Source organism: Equus caballus, chromosome 28 (assembly GCF_041296265.1).
Source record: "Equus caballus isolate H_3958 breed thoroughbred chromosome 28, TB-T2T, whole genome shotgun sequence".
In the NCBI taxonomy this organism is placed as follows: domain Eukaryota; kingdom Metazoa; phylum Chordata; class Mammalia; order Perissodactyla; family Equidae; genus Equus; species Equus caballus.
Window position 1 is genome coordinate 33,629,270 of NC_091711.1, and position 25,797 is coordinate 33,655,066.

Consider the following 25,797-nt stretch of genomic DNA (forward strand, 5'->3'; position numbering starts at 1 on the left):
AAATGTCCATCAGCAGGTGAATGGATAAACCAACTGTGGTATATTCATACAGTGGATTACTAAGCAGCAAAAATGGAACAAATTACTAATACATTGAACAATATGGATAAATTTAAAAAACATATGGTGTGTAAAACAAGGAGATAACAAAGAGTACATACTTAGATTCATTTATGTGAAATTCTAGAAAAGGGAAACATAATTTACAGTGAGAGAGAGCAGATCAGAGGTTGCCTAGAGCAGGGAGGGAGGGGAACTGACTACAGAGGGGCGTGAGGGAATTTTTTGGGGGTGAAGGTCATGTTCTCTATGCTGGTTATGGTGGTTCTTATCTGGGTGTACACATATGTCAAAACTCATCAAACTCCACACTTTACATGCGTGTATTTTACTATATGCAAGTTCCATCTTAATGTTCTTTCTTTTAAATTGCTTTTGTGGGTTGGAGGGCTCATCTTTGTATGTCAAGTAGCAGTGTGCAGCACATCGGAGAGATCTGACAAATATCTGCTGAGCTTTTGAACCTGTCTAGAAAGGGAATTCTTAAAAATATATAAGGACTCCAGTCGAGCCTAGAGAAGGTGCCAGCAAACTAGAGCCTGCAGGACAATTCTGGCCTGCCACCTGTATGGCTTGTAAGCTAGGAATGGTTTTTACATATTTAAATGATTGAAAAAAAATCAAAGGCAGAATAGTATCTTGTGACATGAACGTTACAGGAAATTCAGTTTCCAGTGTCCATAAGTAAAGTTTTGCTGGGACACAGCATGCTCATCTATGGACATGTTGTTGATGGCTGCCTTTGTGCTGTCATGGCAGAGCTGAGTACGTGGGACAGAGACCACAGGGCCTGCAGCCTAAAATGTTGCCTATCTGGCTCTTTCAAGAAAAAGTTTGGTGATCCCTGCCCTAGAGTACAGGGCCTCTTCCTGTCATCCTCCACCAACAAATAATGAAATTACCAGGTTAAGTTCTCCATCTTTTTACTTATCCTGTGATGGAGTAGACAGAACAAAGGCTTTGGAGTAACATAAATCTAAAGTTCAAATTTTATCAACCACTTAACTGCCTCTATTACTTTGGGCAAACTTTGTAAGCTTTCAGTTTCTTGTATTTGTCACTTGGAAACAGGGAAGACTGTACATATCTCAGAGGACTGCTAAAAGGAGTAAACGAAATAATGTAAATAAAATACATATTGTCTGGCAGTTAATAGACATAAGTATGAGTTCATGTTCTCCTTCTGAATGAACTATTCAAGAACCGTGGCTGTAAAATGGCTGGGCAGGCAGGAGGGCCAGAATGAGCCTGATCACCCATCAAAAAATTTTTGAATTAGAAGGCATAAGCTGTTGTTCCCTACTTTGTCTCAGTTCTATTCTGGCAGAAGTTATCAAACTTCATTTACATTTATTTTTTTTAGCTGTCAATGCCCAGTTCTGTACTTAATATAAATGTAATCATACATTATATGCTCTTTTTGTGTCTGGCTTCTTTTGCTTGACCCTATGTTTGTGAGATTCACAATATTGTTGTGAATATATTGTTGCATAAAGTTGTAGGTCATTCCTTATCCTTGCTGTATAGTATTTCATCATGAATGTTATTTGCTTTTTTTTGGGGGGGGGGGTGAGGAAGATTCACCCTGAGCTAACATCCATGCCCGTCTTCCTCTACTGTGTATGTGGATGCCTCCACAGCACAGCTGATGAGTGGAGTAGGTCTGTGCCCAGGATCTGAACCCGTGACCCTGGGCCTCTGAAGCACAGTGTGTGGAACCTTAACCACTTGGTCAAGGGGCTGGCCCCTATTTACTTTTAAGAATAACTTTAAAGTTTAGCATTCTGTTTAAGTGACTGAGATGTTCAAAAAATCTACATTGTTAAGTTCACGTGTTCTGCTTCGGTGGCCCAGGGTTTTGCCGGTTCGGATCCTGGGCGCGGACATGGCACCACTCATCAAGCCATGCTGAGGTAGCATCCCACATGCCACAACTGGAAGGACCCACAATTAAAAGTACACAGCTATGTACTGGGGGCTTTGGGAGAAAAAGGAAAAATAAAATCTTTAAAAAAAAGAAAAAAGCATCATCTTTAAATTGTTTTATGTGTATGTTTCACCTCTCCAATAGATCTGCTATTTCTTTTAGATGAGGAATCTTGTCAACTATCTGCCCTATTACCCAAACAAAGTACACTCAATATATCTTGAATCCAATTTAACGAATATTTATTTATACCCAACATAGAAAACACTGTGATAAGCTTTCTGGAGCATTCAGAGAAAAATAAGACATAGTTATTGCTTCCAATGAGATCAGAATCTCAATGAAGAAACATAACTGAAATGCCTAAAATAATCCAAGAATAATATAAAGCTGAATATTCATTTTATAAATATTGACTGTAGCAGGCAGGGGCTGGATGCCGAGTCTATTATGATGAATAAAACATAATCCCTGAATGAGCTTGAACTAGCAACATCCTCTGGAAAGAAAACGGAAGGGACCTTAGCAGAGCTGAACAGCAACACCGTTAGAGAACCTGAACTGAGCTTCTCCAGAGCAGAGGAGTCATGGGAGTTGACTGTTAACGCAAGATACTCAAAACAAAGAGATGACCACACAAAGCAGGCAGCTTCCACCCCAGATCATCAAAACAACAGTAGTAGTCACAGATGATAGAATGGTTTGGGACTTTCTTTAGGCAAACCGAAACCATTGCCAACACTTCATGTTACGCCTGAATGAACATTACAGGTGAAGTAAACAATCTATATCTAAGCTAAAAGAAAAGGCAGCCTGGCCAGAATCACTCGGACTGGTTTTCTTGGTCAGGCCTGAAGAATCTTAGGTTATGGTAGAAAAGGGTATTCCAGCCCCTTCTTATAATACTTCTAATTATTCCTGTTTATCTCACGGTCATTTAATGTTTTTTGTCCAGTGTCTCTTATGCTTTGACACAGCCACTGTCCCAGCAGATGTTTCAATAAATGATTTAAGGACAAACATACATGAAATTATGCTGATTCACTCAAACTGAAAGTCAGATCTTCGCAAATAAAATCTATCTTCAAGAAGAATCAGCAACAGAGGGGAAGGTCTGGACAATCCTTAATGCTATCCTGCAGCTTCGAGTGAAGAACTGGGGACCGAGAACGTAAAAAGTTCCCACACTCCTAGCAAAAGACTCTTCTTCAGCTGTGCTAACAAGAAGCCACCAGAACTAGTTTAAATTCAATCAATAAACAACTTGCCTTATTGAGTATGTCTTAGAAGCCAGCCAATCAATGAGAGTCCCTGCTTCTGAAGTAGCCTATCAGCAACAAATCCGGTTCAGTAAATACACCTCTGAGGACCAACTAAACAACAGTACTTATCGCCAGGTACCCATACTTCCACAGACGACATCAGCCTTCTCAGCCTTCGAGCATCTGCCCAGCCCTGAACTCTGCACTTGCCTAAATCCTGACATAAGACCTGCAGTTTCTCTGCTTGGAGAGATTCCATCTGCTCCCAGCTTAGCTCCTTTATAAGAGTGAGCAGTACATTCAACTCGGTCTTTTTATTTCAGATGCTGAAGGATGGTCTCATCATCCTTTGACATCCTTTAAACGCCCCTTTTAATAAATGCAAAATCTTTAGGGACTTTTTGCTTTAATATACTTCCCTAGATGATACAAACATAACACTTTAGTTTTGTTATGCAGAACTAACACTGACATTTAGCTTTAAAATAAAAAAGTGGTATGGCACTAAATATTTATTTTAAAAAAATAGCTAAAGATTTTAAATTATAGAATGATTCATTTTGGGTGAATATTCTAGGGTCACAACCAAGATTTTATTCTCGCAAATTCCTTGAGTAGTGGTTTCTATGCTTTTCAATTAGTTCTCTCACATAGCTATGCTATAAGACTTTCTTGTAGGTGATGTGAAAATTCCTCTAAGTCACGTCTGCAGTCTCAGCAGGATTCAGAGCACAGGCGGTAACGTCCTCGCCAGAACACCAGAAAAAGATGGCTCAGCTTCTCTGGTCCTACCTTCATCTTCATCAGGCTTGACAACACTGAGAAGAGCTCCCTGTCTCAATGCCTTGCTACGCGGGGATCCAGCAGGCTGTGCCTCCACTGAGGCAGGCAGTCATTTCATCTTCTGTGCATTACTGGCCTGGAGCCCAAGCATACCCAGCTAGAGAATTAATCATAAATATGGGTTTAGGAAAGTGTCTCAATTTTAAGACCCTACAACCTAAGCTATAATAGCGTAATACACTATTGTATCACAAAAATGCAATCACAAGGCTAAAAAGGAATCTCAAAAATTCACCTGTTTCAACTTCCTACCTTAAGGTAACCATATTAATCAACTCCCAGAGATAAAGCAGATGTCTTACAGCTAGGAAAAAATTCCTGGAACTGCAGATCCTCCCCTCACATTTCCCTTAGCATTCTCTTCACACGTTCCCCTCAACCCAAGCTGACAGACGGAAAGCAATTAAGAGACAGAGGCAGAAGGGCCGCACAGAATGAATAAAGCCATCTTTCCTTTCCAGTTGGAATCTGGGGGATTTAAATCCTGAGGAGCAAGAAGAGAGTGTGAGTGAGGTCAGGCAACCAGTCAAAAGCCCCTGGTTGCTTAGCTCTTTCCTTTGAGATGCCATCTGGGAATAGGATTTGAGTTACCATCGTAATAAAAAAGACATCACCACACCATTTAATGAAGGCCTACTGTGTGCTAGGTATTTAAATATCATAGCCACTGTGCAAAGGGGAATCGTTATCCTCATTTTACAAGCAAGAACAATAAGACCCCAAGGGATTAAGTAACTTGCCCAAGGCTAAGCCAATTAACTTGTCCAGCTATTGGGTGGTTATCCTGGGATTCCAGTTACAGCCATGTTGCCGCCATATGCCTTCATTCTTCCTTATTTAGAAGAATGACCCAAGGAATGAGTGGGGTATCAGAATCATGATAGGGATTCTTAATGCTAGATTCCAGAGGTTCTGATCCCCTCACTGACACCCTCCCAGACTCATTGCGCAGTAATCCACAAATACTGATGATGATGATATTAAAATAAGACAACAATAGTGCCTCATGCGCATTATCTCATTTCATCCTTGTACCAACCCATGAGGTAGGTCTACTCTTAGCCTCTCTTTATAGATGAGAAAACAGAGTCTCTGAGAGGTTACCTTGCCTAAACTGACACAGGTAGTAAGTGGTGGGAACCAGAGCACAGGCCCTTACATACCATCCCATGGTGCATCAGAGGAATGTCTCAGATCTCTCAAGTTTGTTAGGAGTGGGAAAAATGTTGAAAATCATCATTCTAGAGAATAAACTAAACTCTTTAGTCTGGTCTTCAAGATCTTTCATGATCTTGCCACAACCTGTAATTTTCAAGCTTATTTTCCATCCCTTCCTTTCATAAGCCCTATGCTTCAGAAATTTTCCTACTCTTGTCTGTAAATACCCTGAGTTTTCTCATTTACCTAATGCTACCCCCTTTTGTTGAAAGGACATTCTCAATGTTTCATTTCCACAGCAAAATTTTATCCATTCTCAAACTTCCCTCCCCAGATAGGAAGAAACCTCTCCCACTGCTGAAGTTCCGTGGCACTTCGCCCCTCTCTCAGGACACTGAGGACACATTTCTCCTTGACTGGATTCCTACCTGACTTCAGTAGGCAGAGGTTCTGTGTAAACCCCGTGGAATGAATGCCCTTCCGAGGCAAAACTCCTGGCTGGGAGAAATGTGCAGATGTAATGAAGCCAGAGAGAACAGACAGCTTTAAGCCTTCAGAAATTGCCATCCTAAAATGTACAACCCTCAGGAAGAGCAAACAAAAAAGTATTGAAATTATTCTTGTAATAGTGATTAGGAGTGTAGACTGGAGCCAGATGCAAACTCGCTGCACGGACCTGGACAAGCCACTCAGCTGCTCTCCACGTCAACTGCCTCATCTGTAAATGGGAGCTAACAGCATCACCTACCTCCCTGGGCTGTGGTGGGTGCGCAGTGCATTCATATATGTAAAGGGCCTAGCACAGTGCATGGCTCATAATAAACGCTACATAAATAGTAGCTATTATCATTTCTGAAACTCTTATATAACTGAAAGAGTGGCTCAGATCACCAAACCTCAAGAAGGGAACTGTCAGAGAAGGAAAATTTTCAGAGTGAACAACTTAGGCGACAAGGAGATGAACCGGCTCATATGAGAGGGCCAGCACTCTTCCTCTCAGAAGCCACAGATCAAGAGAAGAGGCAACTGAACGCTATAAAATAACAAGTTAAATTATGGAAGAAAGAGTGAATACAGACTTCTAGAGAAAACACAGAGATGTTAGAACCACAGGGTGTACCTGGGAACCCGAAGGAGACTGTTTTAGGCCAAACAAATTTAAAAATAGATAGCTTCTAACTTAAAAATAGACCAATCCAAGGGGCTGGCTTGGTGGCGTACTGTAAGTTCATGCACTCTGCTTTGGTGGTCCCAGGTTTGAGAGTTCGCATCCTGGGCGTGGACCTGCGCACCGGTCATCAAGCCATGCTGTGGTGGCATCGCACATACAAAATAGAGGAAGACTGGCACAGATGTTAGCTCAAGGACAGTCTTCCTCAAACAAAGGGAGGAAGATTGGCAACAGATGTTAGCTCAGGTCTTCCTCACCAAAAAAAAAAAAAAAAAAAAAAAGAATCCAAAATTAGCTCTTTAGACTCAGAATATGATTTTTCACGAAAACAACATTTTATGTATTGCCTGAGTTCTCTGGCTAATCCATAGAAGCCAATTTAACTTAATTATTACTTTGGTAATAATTATAGATTTTCATATTAATAGACTGTTTTAGTTACCAGATTGCTATTAGCATATACTTTACTAATTATGTACAATAATGCTTTGTAACAAATCATCCTTACTGTAGGAGTGGGAATTCACAACATCAAACATCATGAATGCAGGAGGGGATTTGATAGACAGCTAGAGTCACTATACTTCCTGGTTTGCCCAGAATAGTAATGGTTTATGCTTGTCACTCTGATTATAATTATCAACAGCTCCCTTTCACTCTCAAATGTCCTGGTTTGGAGTATGGTTATATGGTCACCTTAGTGTTAATATCTTCACCCTAACACTACAAGTGAGGAAGCTAAGCCACAGAGCAGTGCTGTGACTTAGCCAAGGTTATGGAGTTAGGAAGGGACCAGAATTAGAACCCAGAAATAGATTTTCCTAGTCCAGGAGTCTTCCTGTTATACGGCATGGACTCATCAGTAGCAAGATAATGGTGATGACTGTGACGGCCAGGATTTGGGGCACCAGCAGTACACGAGAGAGAAAGTCCATAAGCAAAGCTCGCCCCATCCCAGAGAGACTTCACAGGGTCAGCCGCTGAAGGCTGAGGGATTTAGGGGATCTTTGCTTGTGTACCTTAAGCCTGGCCTGTTTCTCTTTTCACTACACCCACTTGCGGCTTCTTGTCATACAGGAAAGATTGTGGGGGAAGTAAGGAATTTAGTTTTGAACATGTTAAGTTTGAGATGTCTTTTCAACATTTAACTGGAGACGGAGAATAGGAGTCTAGTCTGGAGACATCAGTTTGGGAGTCAGCAAGGAAAGGGTGGTATCTTGTAGCTTACGGCACTCATCAGAAGAGCAAGAAAAGAGGTCTGCAGTAAGCAAAAGATGGTGAATGATGACATGGAAAAGGCCTCAGGGCACTGAACAACCAGCTCCAATGATGAGAGGAAGAAAAAAATGATGCCTATGACAATAATGATGACAAACTGCGGCTACTACCATTATTGGAAACTATGTTCCAGGAACTCTACCAAGTACTTTATTAGCTTAGACCTCATTACCATCCTCTGAAGGGGAGGGAAAAAACAAGGCCAGAGAGGTTATGAAACTTGACTAAGTCACAAAATAAGTAGCAGAGCAGAAATTCAGGTCGGACTCTCAAGAGCTCTGCTCTTTCAATGTTCTGTGTGTTGGGATCTTATCTTCCCTCTTCTTTCTTTTGTCCTTTGTAATGCATGTGACAACAGTCTGGCTTACAAATATTTTTCTTCTGTGGAAACATTTATTTTTATAGTTAGAATAATGACACTGAATCGTGTGAATGTGACTTCAGAACTTAGACACTGTCAGGCTTCTTTTAGTCAGTGTGCAGGCCGTACGTCTGCCCCGAGCCCGTTCTACTAGAAGAGAAGTGGAAGATGTCTGCTCTTCATTTGTACTGTTTGTGGGGTAGTCACGTTCATACTGCAAACACAGGTTTCAAAAGGACCATCAACTATTATTTTTAGAACAGAAACATTTAGGAAATTCACTAACCAACATCCTGATTACAAACTTTCTTATGAGGCGCATACATTTGCTTGTTTAAGGTGGGCTTGAGATTTGCTGAGAACAGTTTTTCTTGAGAATACGAACCTGTTAGGAAATGTAAGATGGAGCAATCTGCACGGAAGTATAAAATTGGAAACCAAATATTGCCTACTGAAAGGCAGTAATAAAAACTGATGAGACTCCTGTTTTTAAAATTATATTAAGAAGCATTACTATTTTGCTAAGAACCGTTTCATATTTATTGATATTAATTCAAATTTCTCACCAGCGATAACATATACTCTGATCCTTCTCTCCAAAAAAAAAAAAAAAAAAAAAAAAATCCATTAAAGCACTTGTAAAAACTGAAAGCCAGGGGCTGGCCCGGTTGCATAGTGGTTAAGTTTGTGTACTCCACTTTGGTGGCCCAGGGTTTGCAGGTTTGGATCTCAGGCGCAGACCTATGTACTGCTCGTCAAGCCATGCTGTGGTGGCATACAAAATACACAGAAAATAGAGGAAGACTGGCATGGATGTTAGATCAAGGACAACCTTCCTCACCAAAAAAAAAAAACGGAAAAAAAGAATGAAAGCCGGGCTTAGGCACAAAATTTGCTTCTGAAGTTCCAGAGGAAGAAGACTATTGTTATAAGGAGTAAGTCTTAGGCTCCTCTCTAGTTGTTTCACGCATTTAAGTCTAACCTCTCAAAACTAAGAGAAGATGCTAAAGAGCAGGGACGATGGCTTCTATTTCTTTTGTACAGTGACTAGCACAGTACTTGGAAGACTATATATACTATGTAATTGCTAAAATCCTGGTCTTTACAGTTCTCAACTTTACATATTGAGAATTTGTTGCCATTCCACCATTTAAAGGAAACATCTTGTCTCTCCCACCAGAAAACACAGATACAGCCAGGAACAAAGGTTTTCTACAACCAACTCTCACAATGAATTTCTCCTGGAATTTGGTGCTGCAAGAATTTTGGTTGAGTTCTTAATGACCTGATTTTCTGTATGACACAGTCAGTGCCTAAAATAGGGAATTAAAAACTGCATTTAGAAATGGTTTTGATTCATTGCATACCAATTGTATTAACAAACACGTTGTTGGAATTCAATAGGCATCCAGGGCTAGAAAATTCTCATTTTTCTTCCCCAGTGAAATATTTTATAGAAGAAAAAATATTAATATATTCCATAAATACCTATCTTTTTGCCTCTTGTAATGGTATGTCATCCAAGCTTTATGCTTTTGTTTTTTTGCAGACAAAGAAAGCACATTTTGGATTTCAAACATAAAGGGGAACTAGTAGAGGCTTTAAATTAAATTAGGGAAATAAACCATGACGTACTGCTCTTCCTTCTTTGCTCAAGAGATTGCCAGTCAGCTTATTTGATGGATAGTTACCTTTGTACCTTCTCAGGCTTTGTATGCTGGCAAGATACCACGTCCTTGAAAAAGATGGGAGAGAATAAGCAAACATGAATTAGGGATGGAAAGCCCTGAAGAAGATATTAAGATTCCCTTTGTACATCTTCGAAGGAAGGCCAACAAGGTCCATCACAGCCTGGAATTCCATATTACGCTTTTGATTTCACAAATTAACAGGCTTTGAGCAGTCAATGGAGCATGTGAATCAGTAAGACGTGAAGTTTGTCAGAGGAAACGACTGCTTAGAAAGAATCCAAGCGTCTCTAAGTTTGTAGAAGAAAGTACACTCTGGTTCTATGAAATCAAAGTTGTGGGTTTAATGGGCTAATGTGACATAGATGAAAAATTGTGTTCTAAAGCCAGCAACTGTACCCTTAGCTACAGCTAGCAGTTTCATAAATGCTGACTGATGGCACAAAAGGTATAATGGGTAATACAGGATGGTTAGCTCGGTGCCAATCCATCCTTACTGTTGAAAACAAGCTCAAAATGCAATATGACTGACGGTATACCAAATATGAATGCCTTTTGCACGTTACTCTGGCCTTGACATGTTCCAACTGCTCTGACTGCTCCTGGGCACTGGGCAAGAAGATGAGTAAGAATACAGTCCATCACATCTACTGAATGGTTCAGTGGCCTTAAAAACACATTTTACATGTCACATAAAAACATGTCACATGGGGCCAGCCCCGTGGCAGAGTGGTTAAGTTTGCGCACTCTGATTCAGCGGCCCAGGGTTCAGATCCTGGGTGCAGACGTGGCACTGCTCATTAGGCCATGATGAGGCGGTGTCCCACATACCACAACTAGAAGGACCCACAACTAAAATATACAACTATGTGCTGGGGGGATTTGGGGAGGGAAAAAAAAAAAGCAGGGAAAAAAAAGAAGAAGATTGGCAACAGTTGTTAGCTCAGGTGCCAATCTTTAAAAAAAGAAAAAGTCACATAAAAACACATTTGTTAGGCTCCCTCTAATTGCAAGACACATCATAAATACCTAAACAATGTACTTTGTAAATGTAAGTAGATATTTTAACTTAAAAAATAGTTTCAAAAACTGGAGTTAGTGTGCACCAAGGGCAAAATAAGGCACAAACTTGACCATTCCAAGACCCGAACAATTTCAAATTCAGGTTAACTTTTTCTTTTTCACTTAAAGTAAGAAACAGTCAGCTACAGGACCAAGATTAGAAAGCTAACATGCTCTGAAGAAAACTCCTATGTTAACAACTGAAATAAAACCTTAATTTTAAAAGCTCCTTATTATGGAAAAATTCAAACGTCCACAGAGTAAACAGAACAGTATAAATTAACCCACATCATTCTCCTGCACCATCACTCAGCTTCATCAATTATCAGTTCAATTTTGCTTTATCTAGACCCCTACCTTGTGCTTTTTCTTGCTATCAAGTCACTATATCTCTAAACGTTTCAGTAAAACCTTACAATTCTGATTGAATGTTGATAGAATTTTGGGGGTTTTGTGTTTTATTTTTCATTGCCTTTAATTTTGAATACTTATGTCAGTGAAACAGTGGAAAACTGGTGTTTATTGAAAGCAAGGGGAAGAAAATTTAGATTTTTCCATTTTTCTGGAATTTCTGGGACCTAAATACAGTGGTAAACTTTTCTCCTCCTTTCACTGAAGGAGGGGACAGAGCTACCAAGATACAGTCACTCAATTTAACAAACAGTAATTGAGTGCTAGGGATGGGGCTAGGTAAAAATGAGTAAAACAAAGACTCTATCTAGAATGGGTGAGACAGACACATAAACAGATAATGTCAATGTAATGTGGAAAAGCTGGGATAATGGTATTCACAGGTTACTATGGGAACAGAGAATAAGGGCAAATTAGGTATTGAAGAAAGGCTTCCAGGAAGAGATGACATCTGAGTAAATGCAAAAATACTGCAAAGATTGTTACTATGTCATTATAATAAGCCCAATGTCAAGTCTCCTTCAAACAGATTTCCTTCCTTTAGGTGGTTGGTGAATTAGGGGGTAGAGGGGAAGATTCTTCAAAGAATATTAGTCTGGGAAGAGAGTGAAATACCAAGAATTAAAAAAACAACCACTATATCACACCTTGTGGGGAATACCAAAGGGAACAAGGCTTGGTCTCTACCCTCGAGGAGGTAGGAACCTAGATGGAGAGAAATTAAACATGCATTAGAAAACTTTACTATATGATATTTAATCAAAATACAGAGTGTAGGGATGGGAAGAATGGTGTGGACTGAAATATTTGAGTAAGAACTAGAACTCAAATCAAAATTCTGAATATAAATTTAACCCAGATCAAAAAAGGAAGCCATCAGGTAAAGAATAGGAAAAGGTGAGTCTTAAGTGGTCAAGGAGTCTTAGTCTTTAAAAAGTCTTTCTTGGGGGCTGGCCACATGGCATAGTGTTTAAGTTGGGTGCGTTCTACTTCGGTGGCCTGGGTTCGTGGGTTCGGATCCCAGGTGCAGACCTACCCACTCGTCAGCCATGCTGAGGCTGAGACCCATATACGAAACAGAGGAAGACTGGCACAGATGTTAGCTCAGGGTGAATCTTCCTCAGCAAAACGAAAAAGTATTTCTTCATTCTGTCCAACTTTGGGTTGATTGAGGCAGTAAGGGGAAGGTCAAGATCTTTTATCTAAACCTTGGTCTCCAAAGAGTTGTGTGAGTGTGTGTGCTTATGTGTGCATTGTCTATGTTAGTTTCAGAGCATGAAGATTTGATTTGAGAATTTACAATTTGATTCTAACTTATTCCACTGGAATAATGCACAATGTCAGATGCAAATACAAAGATCTAGTCTAGTAGATATGTGATTCTTGGGGAGAAAATAAAAACTAAAATCCATAAAAATAAAAGTCATAAAAGACACATAGGAAAATTCAATCAACACTATAAGATAATGAAAAAATATTTTCCAATCATCCTCAGAGATCAATGGCTCACCATTTACAAAATTTTATTTTATTTTTATTGTTTTATTTTTTGGTCAGGAAGATTTGCTCTGAGCTAACATCCGTTGCAAATCTTTCCTCTTTTTTTGTGTGTGCTTGAGGAAGATTAGCCCTGAGCTAACCTGTGCCAGTCTTCCTCTATTTTATACGTGGGTCGCTGCTACAGCATGGCTTGACAAGTGGTGTAGGTCCATGCCCCAGGATCCAAACCTGCGAGCCCGGGCCACTGAAGCAGAGTGTGCCAGACTGAACCACTACACCATGGGGCCGGCCCCTACAACTTTATTTTTAATAACAACAACAGTGTCAGCTCACACTTATGGAGCATCTACTACACAGCAAGCTTTATATAATTGACTCATTTAATCCTCAAAATGAGTTATGAGGTAGATACTGTTCCTCTCATTTTATAGAGGCGGTAACTGAGACACAGAGAGATCTATCTAAAAGATATTTTAATTTTCCTCCACTCCAGTTTTTCAAACTTCCCTTGTCAGAATTTAGGTCAGAGGTTAAAAAAAGACATGTAGGTATATTGCAAGTATAGGTTGAAATCTAATATTTTTATGAATTCAGAAAAAATACTTACATCCTTCATTGACTTAAATAAAATAATGTGTGATAGTATGTTGGCACAGAACCATAAACATAAAGGTTAAATCAACCCATGAGGCTAAGACATAGAGCTGCAATAGAAACATGCTCTAAAAATGGCATGTTTATCAAAAGACCAAAGAATAGTCTCTGAATATTTCCCATGGGATTGAGAAATGCATCTTTTTCATAAAACTTAGACACACAGAGAACATAAATTGTAATAAATGACCATATCATATACAGCAATAAAGTTGGCCAGTAGTAAAAAATCATTTGAGATAACTTTTGTCCCTACTGAACAGTAGAAATATATTACTCCCCAGGTAGAGTTAGTTGCTTTTTCTTCCAAGCCCTGAAAGCACTTTACACGTAGCTATCCCCAGCATTTATATTATATTACATTATAATATAATTAACTGTTCATGTAGTAGTCTTCCCTCCAGACTATGAATCCTTGAGGACAGCGTCTAAATTTATTCATCCTGGGATTTGCAAAGGCTCAAAAAACTTACTCTTATGCACTCTTTCTCAGGCATCTATTAGATGGCGTTCATACAAAACAAGGTAACAAACAAGGAAGACAGGGAATCCAGGAAACAGGAAACCCAAAGGTTCTACTTATCAATCCATATTAAAAGTGGTCCTGAACTTATGGGTTTTAAGAAGATCAAATCCATACGAAGGCCTTCCATGGATTTTTGAAATATTAAATCATTTCATGTGCTTTTAGCTTTACACAGTTATACTTTTACAGCAGCACGAGGATAAAAGAGGCTTTGGGATTTTAACTCTTACCTGTAATACAGCAGCAAATAAGTATACTACTATGAAGATTACAGTTAAAGAAGTGTGACCGCTTTTCATCAAATGAATAGTGTAGAGGAAAATTAAATGTCCAGGAATCACTAAAAGCAGCAGAACTTGAGCAGACTTATTATTTACTCCTGTAATATAAAATGTAAAATTTGTCAAAGTCATATTTTGGTTAATAATAGGTCACAGTTATTAAAATTTGAGTTACTTTCTAGTTACTATACTACATAGCATCACATAAAATTCAACTGCTAAAAGTAAATTTCAGCTATTTATAATTCACCTAATTCTTTGAAACTCTCATTGTATGATATATGTTAATTAAGTGAAAGGTGGTTGATAAAAACTTGCTATGAAGAACATTGGTCAGACTTGACTATCATAAAAACAGAGAGAAGACAAAAGAAAAAACATAAAGTTTTAAAGTACTAGAATGTTTTAATTTTACTTTTCCTTTAGAGTTCTCTCACTGAGATTACAAGGCTGGGCATTCCTGATCCTCATTCAAAAGTTACTAATTACGTTTATTTTCATCAGAAAAAAAAGGTGACAAGAACTGTGAGGTTTAAAATTGTGATCTTAGGTTTTTGGCAATCACGTGCCTGGGTGACATAAATAACGGACTGTTCTTTGTAACTGAGGTTATCACTTTCCATCCTGTTTATTTGGGATCAAATGCCCATGTTCAGAAAGACCAAAAAGATTAATATAGGAAAGACAGTACCTCTGTCTCCCTAAATCACCGAGCTTTCTCATACGCATAAATTTCCTCCTTCCTGACTCATAAACAAGTCATCCCAGAGAAAGGAGTAAAAGAGAAAAATCATACAAAGTTCCTCAGCAACTGCAGAATTGATACAGATGACTTTTTGTTCACTGAGAGTTAGTGAACAAAATCTATTCTATTTAAAATCTATTTAGCTCTCAGAAATAGAAAAGTTGTGCAACACTCACAAACAAAATATGTATTCAACGAATGTGGCCTGCCTATATTCTTAGAGAGGACTAGTTCCTGAAATAAAATATGCAAAAATCCACGAGCACGCACCTGGGCCAAAAAAGGTTCTAAATGGGTAGTAACAAGCTTTGGGTTCATCAGGCAATTCTCCTGGAATGCTATGTAAATGGAGGTAGGTAGAAATCCTGCTAGCCTGAATGGCCACCAAATTACCACCGATCCCTGAAACATAAGGAGAAAGAAACAAAGCAGTTATCCTCATATTTTAAACAACCTGCATAAATTCAACCAAATGCAAGCCTCTCCCGTCAGATCCTGGGCTAAGAAAACAAAATAGAGTTCTTCTGAAATGTTGATCTATTTAATGTTGAGGTAGGGATTCCAAAGGCATAAAATTATTGTTATGAAAGACTCATTCATTAGTTTTCAAATCTGATTCACTGTCTGGTCTGAAAGCAGACTAGAGCAAGTAATTTTTAAAAATTACTATCACAACCAAGATATAAAACTAGGTAACAAGATGTTTCACATTTATCACTTTAATGAGAGACTATGCTAAATTTATTCAAATAGACTTGGCTTGATACTTTTCTTCTCAGGTTATGAAAGAAATTGGTGTAAGGCACTGAAAAAGAAAACCCTCAAGAAAGTCATCTTTTAACCTAGATTATCCTCTCACATACTCCGAGGAAGAGGAGTTGAGCGAAGAGGTGAAATGAATTCCAAAGGGTGGTCTGCCCTTCTAGGTTGAGACAGACTATGGCAGGAAGAGGGAGTAGCCATAAAATCAAGTAGGAGGAAACAACTGAAAATTTCAAGTTCGTCCATGCTAAGTGGGGGCTAGCATAACCATTTAGAATACCTGGGAGCCCTAGACACAAGGGGAGTCCACATTCACTTGCCGGCTATTTTCGCAGGCCTCCACTGGGTGCTTGTGAGACAGACTGAGGTAGGGCAGAAGACTTGAGATAACCAACCTTGGTGGCACACAGGCAAGAAATCCCATCCATTTCTGAACCTTTCTCACATGTGAAGCAAAGATGCTTGGGGAGGTGGAGGAGACACTGTAACCATGGGACCTCTAGAACCAGTTCAACCTACCCCATTTTATCAACAGAGTAATGAAGAGTGGTTTTTCAGGAACTGAGAAATGACTCCTTGTCCAATTCAGGCCGATTGAGACCACCAACCCATCAGCTGGGCCTGCGCAAATGCCCAATAAGTGACCCTTTTGAAGTCAAGGGCTGAAAACTCCACCCTCAGATCATACTAACACCACCATTTTGTGAACATGTGTCCTATGAAGAGGCATGAAGTTTGATTACACTTGCACAGATCATCAATTACCTCACTTCTCCTTACCTCCAATCATCTGTCTCCACAGTTCAGACTCTGCCCTTCAACCCATGAATTTTACCCCAAGCCCTGGATCAAGGAGATGGATCTGAGAGCATATGCCTCTTGTCTCCTTGCAGATCAATCTAGCAATAAAACTGTTTCCTCTTCCCAAAAGCTGATGCCATAACAATTGGCTTTTTTTTTAATGCATGTCAAGTAGGAGAACCCCATTTTTATGTGGTAACAATACTCTAGCTATCTGGTCCCAGACAAATATCAATTGTCACTGGAGGAAAAACAGAAGCAGAAGCTGTCTGCTGCTGGAGTGGAAGAAAATCTTCTTGCTCAAGACTAATCTGGCAGAGTTTGACTGTCAATAGGGCAAGGGGAAGAAACATTGAGAAACCCCTACCTCTGAGGACCAAGTGCACAGGGACTGACTATGATTGAGGGTAGAGCAAGAGAATCCCAAACTCCATGCCATGCTTTGCATCAAGTAACAAGCATCAGCAGCCTACAGTGGGAAGAGGTGCAAGAACACAGAGAGTTAAGCCTTCCGGGCTGCAGGCATACAGCTCTCCAGGCTTCACACAAAGCATGAGGTAGCAGGAATCCATCGAAAAAGAGATTTGAGGGGCTGGCCCCGTGGCCGAGTGGTTAAGTTCGCGCGCTCTGCTGCAGGTGGCTCAGTGTTTCGTTGGTTCGAATCCTGGGTGCGGACATGGCACTGCTCATCAAACCACGCTGAGGCAGCGTCCCACATGCCACAACTAGAAGGACCCACAACGAAGAATATACAACTATGTACCGGGGGGCTTTGGGGAGAAAAAGGAAAAAATAAAATCTTTAAAACAAAAAGGAAAAGAGATTTGAAGCCAGTGGTGCATTGAAGGTAACTATAATAACCACAAAAAACAAACCCAGCTCAACTACTGACTAGACTGACTCAATCCTCCAAACTAACAACCTGACAGAAGAAAAAGCCTGCCTATTTTTAGGCATGAATAATATATATGTCAATCTCCAATGTTCTTTTATACACAAAGTCCAGCATTCGATAAAAGTTGATAAGACAGTAAAAAGCAATAAAGAAAACAGACTATTGTCAGAAGTTAAGAAGTCAACAGAAGCAGACTCAGAGATGACTCAGGTGTTGAAACTATCTGACAAGGATTTTAAAATACATGTGATTAACATGTTAAAGGTTCTGGTGGAAAAGATGTATAACACGCATTATTAAAAGATGGGGACATAAACAGGTTAAAAGTGTAAGTATGGAAAAAGGTATACCATATAAATACTAGTGAAAAGAAAGCTAGAGTGGCTATATCAATTTCAGAAAGAAAAAAACGATTTTATAACATAGAATACTACCAGGGATAAAGACAGACATTGAATAATGGTTGAAGAGGTCAAGTCACGAAAAAGACATAACAATCCTGGATATAAATGCACCTAAAAATAGATCTTCAAAATACATAAAGCAAAAACTGATAATCTAAAAAGAAAAACAGGCAAGTCTGTGTTTATACTGAGGTTTTACCACTCTTCTTTCATTAATTGATAGAATACATAGATTTAAAAAATCAAAACTATACAGAAGATTTGAACAATACTATTAATCAACTTGGTCTAAATGACACTTATAGAACACACTGCCCAACAACAGCAGAATATAAATTCTTTACAGATGAACACATGGAACATTCATGCAGATAGACATATTATTAGCCATAAAATAAGTCTCAATAAATTTGAAATGACTGGAACATATAAAGTACATTCTCTGGCCACAACAGAAAAGATAGATATCTGGGAATTCCCCAAAATATTTGGAAAGTAAACAATACACTTCTAAATAACCCACAGATCAAAAGAAGAAAGCACAAGGGAAACTGAAAAATATTTTGAATTTAATGAAAATGAAAACACAACATATTGAGAATCGTGGGAGGCACATAAAGCAGTACTTAGAAATCCACAGCATTAAATACTTAAATTAGAAAAGAAGAGTGATTTCATATCAGTGATCTAAGGTTCCCATCCCAAGAACCTAGAAAAAAAGAAAAAATTAAACTGAAAGAAAGCATAAAGAAGGAATATAACAGCACAAATCAATGAAATAAAAAACAAAAACAATAGAGAAAATAAATGAAACCAGAAGTTGATTCTTTGAATAGATCAAGAATAGAAGAGAGAAGACACAAATTCCAACATCAAGAATGAACGAGGAATCAGCATTACAGACTACGCAGGAATTAAAAGAATAATATGGTATATCATGAACAACTTTATGCCAGAAAATTTGATAGCTTAGATGAAGTGGAAAAATTCCTTGAAAAATACAAACTATGAAACTCACTTGACAAGAAACAGATAACATGAATAGCCCTATATCTATGAAGCAGTGGTTCTCCTCTGGGAGTGATTTTGCCACCAATTCTCCCCTCCCCTCAAAAAAGATTTGCCAATATCTAGAAACATTTTTGGCTGTCATAATTTGGAGGTTGCTACTGGCATCTAATAGGCAGAAGCCAGAGATGTTGCTAAACATCCTACAATGCACAGGAAGTCCCCCCATAATAAGAAATTATCTGGCCCCAAATGTCACTTGTGTGAAGATTGAGAAACTCTGTATTAAAGAAATTGAATTCATTGTTAAAAACTTGCTCACAAAAAAAACCCTCCAGGGCCTGATGCCTTCACCACTTGGAAACTGAGAGAATATGCCTCTAAATAACCTGTGAATTAAAGAAGAACTTGTAATAGAAACTAGAAAATATTTGTAATTGAATGGAAATTAATTACTACATACAAAAGCATGTGGGATGCAGATAAAGCAGTATGAAAAGGCACACTTCTAGACTTAAATGCATATATTAGAAAAGAAGGAAGGCTTATTGAGCTAAGCATCCATTTCAAGAAGTTGGAAAAGACAGAAAAATAAACACAAAGTAAAAGAAGGAAAACAATGAAAAGAGAATAAATTAAGAGGATCATAAAGCAAAATATTAGTTACTTGGAAAGAAAAAAAGAGTAGGTACAAACATTAGGAACCAAAACAAAGGGAGTCATAATTCCAATTATTGCCAACATTAAAAAAATAAGAATAGTATGAACAACTTTATGCCAATAACCTTGAAAATTTAAATAAATGGGAAAATATCCTAAAAATATATAACTTAAAGTTAACTCAAGAAGAAACAGAAAATTTAAATCATTCTATAATGATTAAAGAAACAGAATCTAAAGTTTAAAATCCTCCCCCGCAAATCACAAGGCCCACAAAAGCTGATTGCTTTGTTGTTCTTTTTTTTTGCCAAGTGAGTTCCACCAAATATTTAAATAAAATCAATGACAATCTTACATTACTTTACAGTAAAAAATAAGAGTAAGTATATCTAGCTCATATAATGAGGCTAGCATAACTCTGGGTTCAAAATCCAACAATGACAATACGAAAAGGGAAAATTATAGGCCGATCTTATGAATAAAAATAAATGTAAAAAAATTAAACAAACTATTAGCAAACCAAATCCAGAAAAGTATTAAATGTATAATACATTACAACCAAACTAGATTTATCCTAGAAATGCAAGGCTGATTTAATATTTGAAAATAAATTAATGCAATTCAACACATTAACAAATGAATGGTGGAAAAGTATGATTACATGAATAAATGCAGAAAAATTGATAAAATTCAACATTTTATCATTTATGATTATAAACTCTTGGCAGATCAGCAATTGAGGGAGATTTCTTTAACCAGATAAACACACATACACAATCACACATACATGAAAACTGACCTATGACAAAGGAGGTACTGCAGATCAGTAAAGAGTGCTATAGACTTTTCAATAAATAGGGCCAACATAATTGGTTATTAGTAAGTAGAAAACCCCATGAAATTGGACCCCTCTACTCATACCATACACAAAAATCAATTCCAGGTGGATTAAAGACATGACGTGAAAGGCAAAATTATTAAGCTTCAGAAGATAATATAGAATGGATGGGAAGGATTTTTTTTTAATGTAATAGAAAAACTGCAAATCATAAAGGAAAAGGTTAATAAATTTGACTAAAGTATAATTTAAAACTTCTGTTCATTAACATACACTATAGAGAAACTCAAAAGACAAGCCAGAGTGGAATAAGACTTTTGTAACAGAGAAGACTACCATCCAGAATATATAAAGAACTCCTATAAATCAACAGAAAAAAGGACAGAAGACTTGGATAGTTCACAAAAGACGTTAATCCAAATTGCTAGGAAACATTTGAAAAGGTGCTTAGCCTCACTGGTAATCAGGCAAATGCAAATAAAACACAATAAATATCATTACACATCCATTAGACTGACAAAAACTTTAGCCTGAATTGTAGGTAATGATGTGGAGCAATGAGAAGTCTTACACATAACTAGTAAGAGTGTAAATTGTTACAATCCTTTTGGAAAACACTTTGGCACCATGTAATAAATTTGTAGATGTGCATACCCTACAATCCTACAATTCCATTGCTAGATAAATACTCAAAGAAATGTCTGCACATGTGCACCAGGACACATACACAAATAATTGATGGCAACATTGTCCACAATAGCCCAAAAGTGGAAAACTGTAAATATTCCAAACTGTTATCAGTAGTAGAAGGGATAAATAAATTGTGGTATGGTAATAAAATGGAATATTCTATCACAATGAAAATGAATAACAATAACTAAACATAACAACATAGCTGATGCACTAATATAATCTTGAGCAAAATAAGCAAGTCACGTAAGAGTATGTACAACATACTTTTACTCAATAAAGTAAAAAAAATAAACTATAGTTTCAGGAATGCATTTGCCCATGTAGATGATAAAACTATCAAAAGGGCCAAAAAGATTACCTCTTAAGTGAGGATGGTAGTTAACTGAAGAAGAAGGAAGGAGTTTTGATTGAGGAAGGGAGCGAGAGGACTTCTAGATTGCTGGCTTGAAAACTGGCTACTCGGTAGTTTGCCTTATTAATTACGCTTTTAAACAATATATATTTGTGTTTTGCATTTATTCCACAATATTAAAAACGGAGAAATAAAACTGAGAAAAAATATATAACCTAGGTATTTGAAATAATAATGACTATTTATGAATCAGCTTGCCAAAATTTATATCTAACAGACAAGAATATTTTCAATGCATTGAAATATTGAAATGGAGAGACATAAGTCTCTCCACACCCATACATAGAAAAACATTTAAATATTTTCTATTCCTTTTAACATTAACAGCAACAACAATAAGCAAAATAAAAGGTAATATTAAAAATAAGCAGCAAGAGGGGCCGGCCCCTTGGCCTAGTGGTTAAGTTTGGTGCACTCTGCTTTGGTGGCCCAGGTTCAGTTCCCTGGTGTGGACCTACACCACTTGTTGGCAGTCATGCTGTGGTGGCGACCCACGTACAAAATAGAGGAAGACTGGCACAGATGTTAGCTCAGGGCAAATCTTCCTCAGCAAAAAAAAAAGTTAGCAAGAAACAGCATCTAAGGAAGATCTCTAAAACTCAAACCAAACATCTAAATGCCAAGTTAAAGTAGTCAAGACACTTAAAATCCCTATTGATTAATACAGATTAAGCCCCAAGATGAGTTAGTGCACCCTGCTCATTTAGGAGGCAGTTACTATATTATTTTTCATATGAGCCAATGACAGTGCAGTAGAGTGGAAAGAGCACTGGTCTTAGAGTCAGAAGTCCTCGTTTGAGCCTTAGCTCTATCACTTTCTGCTTTGTTAGCTTACCTCCTTAAGCCTTTGTTACTTCATCTGCAAAATGGTGATTAAAAATATCTGTTCTAAATATTATTTTATAAACCTTAAAATGCTATAAAAACATAAACACAACCCAAATTATAGGTAAATTTGTCAATTCAATGAGCTTACCTATATCACCCCATTTAAAATTATGGCCCCTAACCCTAGCGTTCCCAACCCCCCCGGCTCTGCCCCATCTTTTTCATAGCATTTACCATGTTCTAATACACTCCATTATTTATACATTTATTATGCTTGTGGTTTATTGTCTGTCTCCTCCCAACTAGAATGTAAACTCCACGGGGCAGAAGCAGACTTGTCTAATTTGTTCACTGATATTCGCAGAGCCTAGGATAGTGCCTGTACGTAACAGCAGCTCAGTAAATATCGCTGAATGAATGAAGCTGATAAATTTAACTTATAGAAAAAAACCCACTGAACAACAACTTTAAAAGTTTTCAAGTAGCTCGTTTCCTTAGACTTAGCTCTATGCTTCAACAGTTGGAAGAATGAGCAGTGAAAGAAGTTTGAAATCATAAGAACTGGAACTCTTGTAAGTCCACGCAGGACTCCATTTGAATCACACTTTACATACTGGAGAAGGAGATTTTTAAACAAGAAAGGTTAGAGAACAATTTCAACAGGACGTCTGAACCAGCTGCTAAGAGGGAAAAGCCTGGGTGACAGGGAGAATCAGAAGGCGGCAGTCCTGTGGCCAGGACTGTCACCCATGGTTGATCCAAGTTACCTGCACGCAAGGTAGGTTTCCCCCAGAACAACCGAGGAGAGACTACCTTGGCTTTTTTGTAACAGGATTCTCTGGTTGTTGCTAGAGGACGAGTTCTTTGCTTGATGATTTAGGAGGTGACTTTTAGGACACAGCAATAAGTAATTTACTATGGAGAAGCCCTGCCCCAGGTGACTCTGAATCTGGGCAGTTTAACTGGGGTATATGTAAGTACTACGCTCAGAAAAATAGGTTGAGGGGTTCTGTTCAAAGTCAGTCTACGTGACTTACGTATTGATAAGTATCTAAGTCTTCACTGATAGCTAGTGAAATTGTGACAGTCAGTGCATTCTAACAATGATAATTCGTTATTGAGGAAATGAAAATTTAATATTTTTTAATCACAGAAAAAAAATTAAATAGAGAAACAGGAAAAGTATAAACCTCCTTCCCTTTTTTAAGCTGAGATTAATTTCTTGTGCCAATGTACCAAAAATAAAGCAATTTAAATGTTTGTGTTTTTTTAAATTTATTTTTGTTGAGGAAGATTAGCCCTGAGCTAACATCTGCTGCCAATCCTCCTCTTTTTGCTGAGGAAGACTGGCCCTGAGCTAACATCTGTGCCATCTTCCTCTATTTTATATGTGGGATGCCTGCTACAGCGTGGCTTGACAAGCAGTGCGTAGGTCGACACCCAGGATCTGAACTGGTGAACCCCGGGCTGCCGAAGCAGAACGTGCAAACTTAACCGCTGTGCCACCAGGCTGGCCAGATAAACATTATTTTTTTATTGAAGTATAATTGACATACAACATTATATTAGTTTCCAGAGTACAACACAATGATTCAATATTTGTATGTATTGCAAAATGCTGTATTTTGAAAACAAATTAGAATGACTCTATCTTAAACTAAATGTAGTTTCACGATTTCCTCACCCAACCTCATTTAGTAAATAAAAAATTCATTAAAAGCAAATGCTTAAGATAACTTAAAATTCAGTTCATCATAAAAAAATTTTTAAAAATGCATCCCAGAGAATTCTGAAAAATGTTCTAAAGGAAAATAAATTTCTTTAAAAATGGGTATGAAAGGGAAACAAAGTCATATCGACGAGGTTGAATAATTAAGGCACATAAATGCAGAGCTCCATTCTCTGCAGAGTTGACTCTGGCTCAGATCACACAGCTTTGACAACCGCCTCAGCTGCTTACTGTGTTTCAGTGACATTAACCACTTGGGGCTTCAGTTTTCTAATCTGAAAAATCAGGATAATTTAATGTTTAACTCATAAGAGACAGAATTAAATAAAATAATGTGTACATGAAAGACAGTTTCTGGACATGGTAATGGTTCAACAAATGTTGATGGTGATGATGATGATGGTGAGGAGGAGGAGGAGGAGGAGGATGGCACAATTTGTACAAATAATGTGATTCTGACTTGGTGTTTTCTTAATTGTAAGCCCTGACACTTAACCTTCTGGAGACGTCATTAGTTAGAGAATGTGCAGGAACTGTGTCACTTTTCAATTCACATATAATTTTATTAAAAGAAAAAAAAAGTAAGGAAGAAAAGAAACCTTTTGGTGTCCAAATTTTAAATAATCACTTAATCTGTCTTCTGCTTACTCAATGAATTTTCCACTAGAGGTTAGTGATGATTATTTTTAAAAGTCTAGATTTTCTAAACCTGAGCTCATTTTCTAAAGTAAACAATTGGAATAGAACATTGAATAACTGGCATGTATTTGTACTCATCTGATAACAGGACATAAACTAGGCCAGTAACTTACACCTCTAACCAGAAGTAAATTAACATATCCTAGAAACTGAAAGAGGTTGAGAGTATTATTATATTAATTATACTATGATTACTATAATACTAATAATTATACTAAATACTATAATACTATATAGTATTACACTAGAAACACAAGTACTTTCACAAAGAGTTACTGGGTAAACCAGTAAGAATGGCCTATAATCCTCCATGGATTTCTCTTCATAGCCCCCCAAAAGGAGAAGAATTGAATGTGAAGAATACACTTAATACAAAGCAAAAGACTGCATTCAGATACATTTTTCAATGCCAGATATTTGCTACAGGAATTCATAAATGGTAATTTCCATTTCATCTTCATTTACTCCGGGGATTCTCTTGGGGGTAATGTTCTATCTGGTATTTTATTAGATATGGAACACTTTAATGCAAATGCAGAAAGCATAAGCTATTAAACCCGAGAATAGCTACTCTATATGGAACTTCCCTTGGATTGAATTTGAAACAAAAGGCAATTAATGAGTAGTTGTAGCTCTCTTCTATAAAACCACACTGGTAGACCTTTATAGAACTACTTTTATCATTTCTTTGTTACCATGTCCGGATTAAAATATGTGATAATCAATACAAATGAACCCTTATAAATAATCGACGTAGCACCTTGCTCTTCCCTGAATCCCCTGACCTGCCTCACGCTGTAGTCTAGGAAACACAGACACAACTGGTGTTATAATTGCACCAAACTAAAAATAAAATGAACTGAGGCTTGAGAAAGAGACTGGTATCATTTTTCCAGATAAGGTAAATAAAATTGTAAAGTAAACAACATAATTGGTGTAGGAACTTATTAAAATTTTAACCTCTCATAGGGTTAAAACTCCATCTAATTTCATCATGATCATTGGTTATATTTTTAAACTGTAGCAGATTTATTACTTGGAACAGCTTTCTTTAATGTCAAAAATGCTTTCTTGCTATCATGACACACACTACGTTTCTGCCAAGAGCGACTCTATCAGCGTTTCCTCTAAATTACTTAAA

The 25,797-nt window shown here is 37.8% G+C and overlaps 1 protein-coding gene across 9 annotated transcripts in view; it reads right to left on the reverse strand.

The window, feature by feature from the left end:
- SLC41A2 (solute carrier family 41 member 2) overlaps positions 1 to 25,797 on the reverse strand; it is a 124,717-nt gene that overhangs the window by 13,460 nt on the left and 85,460 nt on the right. For 6 of the 9 annotated variants that reach the window (XM_070254577.1, XM_023631763.2, XM_023631762.2 and 3 more), the window contains exons 9-10: positions 15,198 to 15,329; positions 14,132 to 14,280 (exon numbers count right to left, since the gene is read on the reverse strand). In XM_070254577.1, the coding sequence (XP_070110678.1) occupies positions 14,132 to 14,280; positions 15,198 to 15,329 (281 nt within the window). Of the gene's footprint in view, positions 1 to 8,072; positions 8,275 to 9,751; positions 9,796 to 14,131; positions 14,281 to 15,197; positions 15,330 to 25,797 lie in introns of those variants that run through there. The other 3 variants (XM_070254580.1, XM_070254581.1, XM_014736780.3) reach the window with 1 other exon arrangement.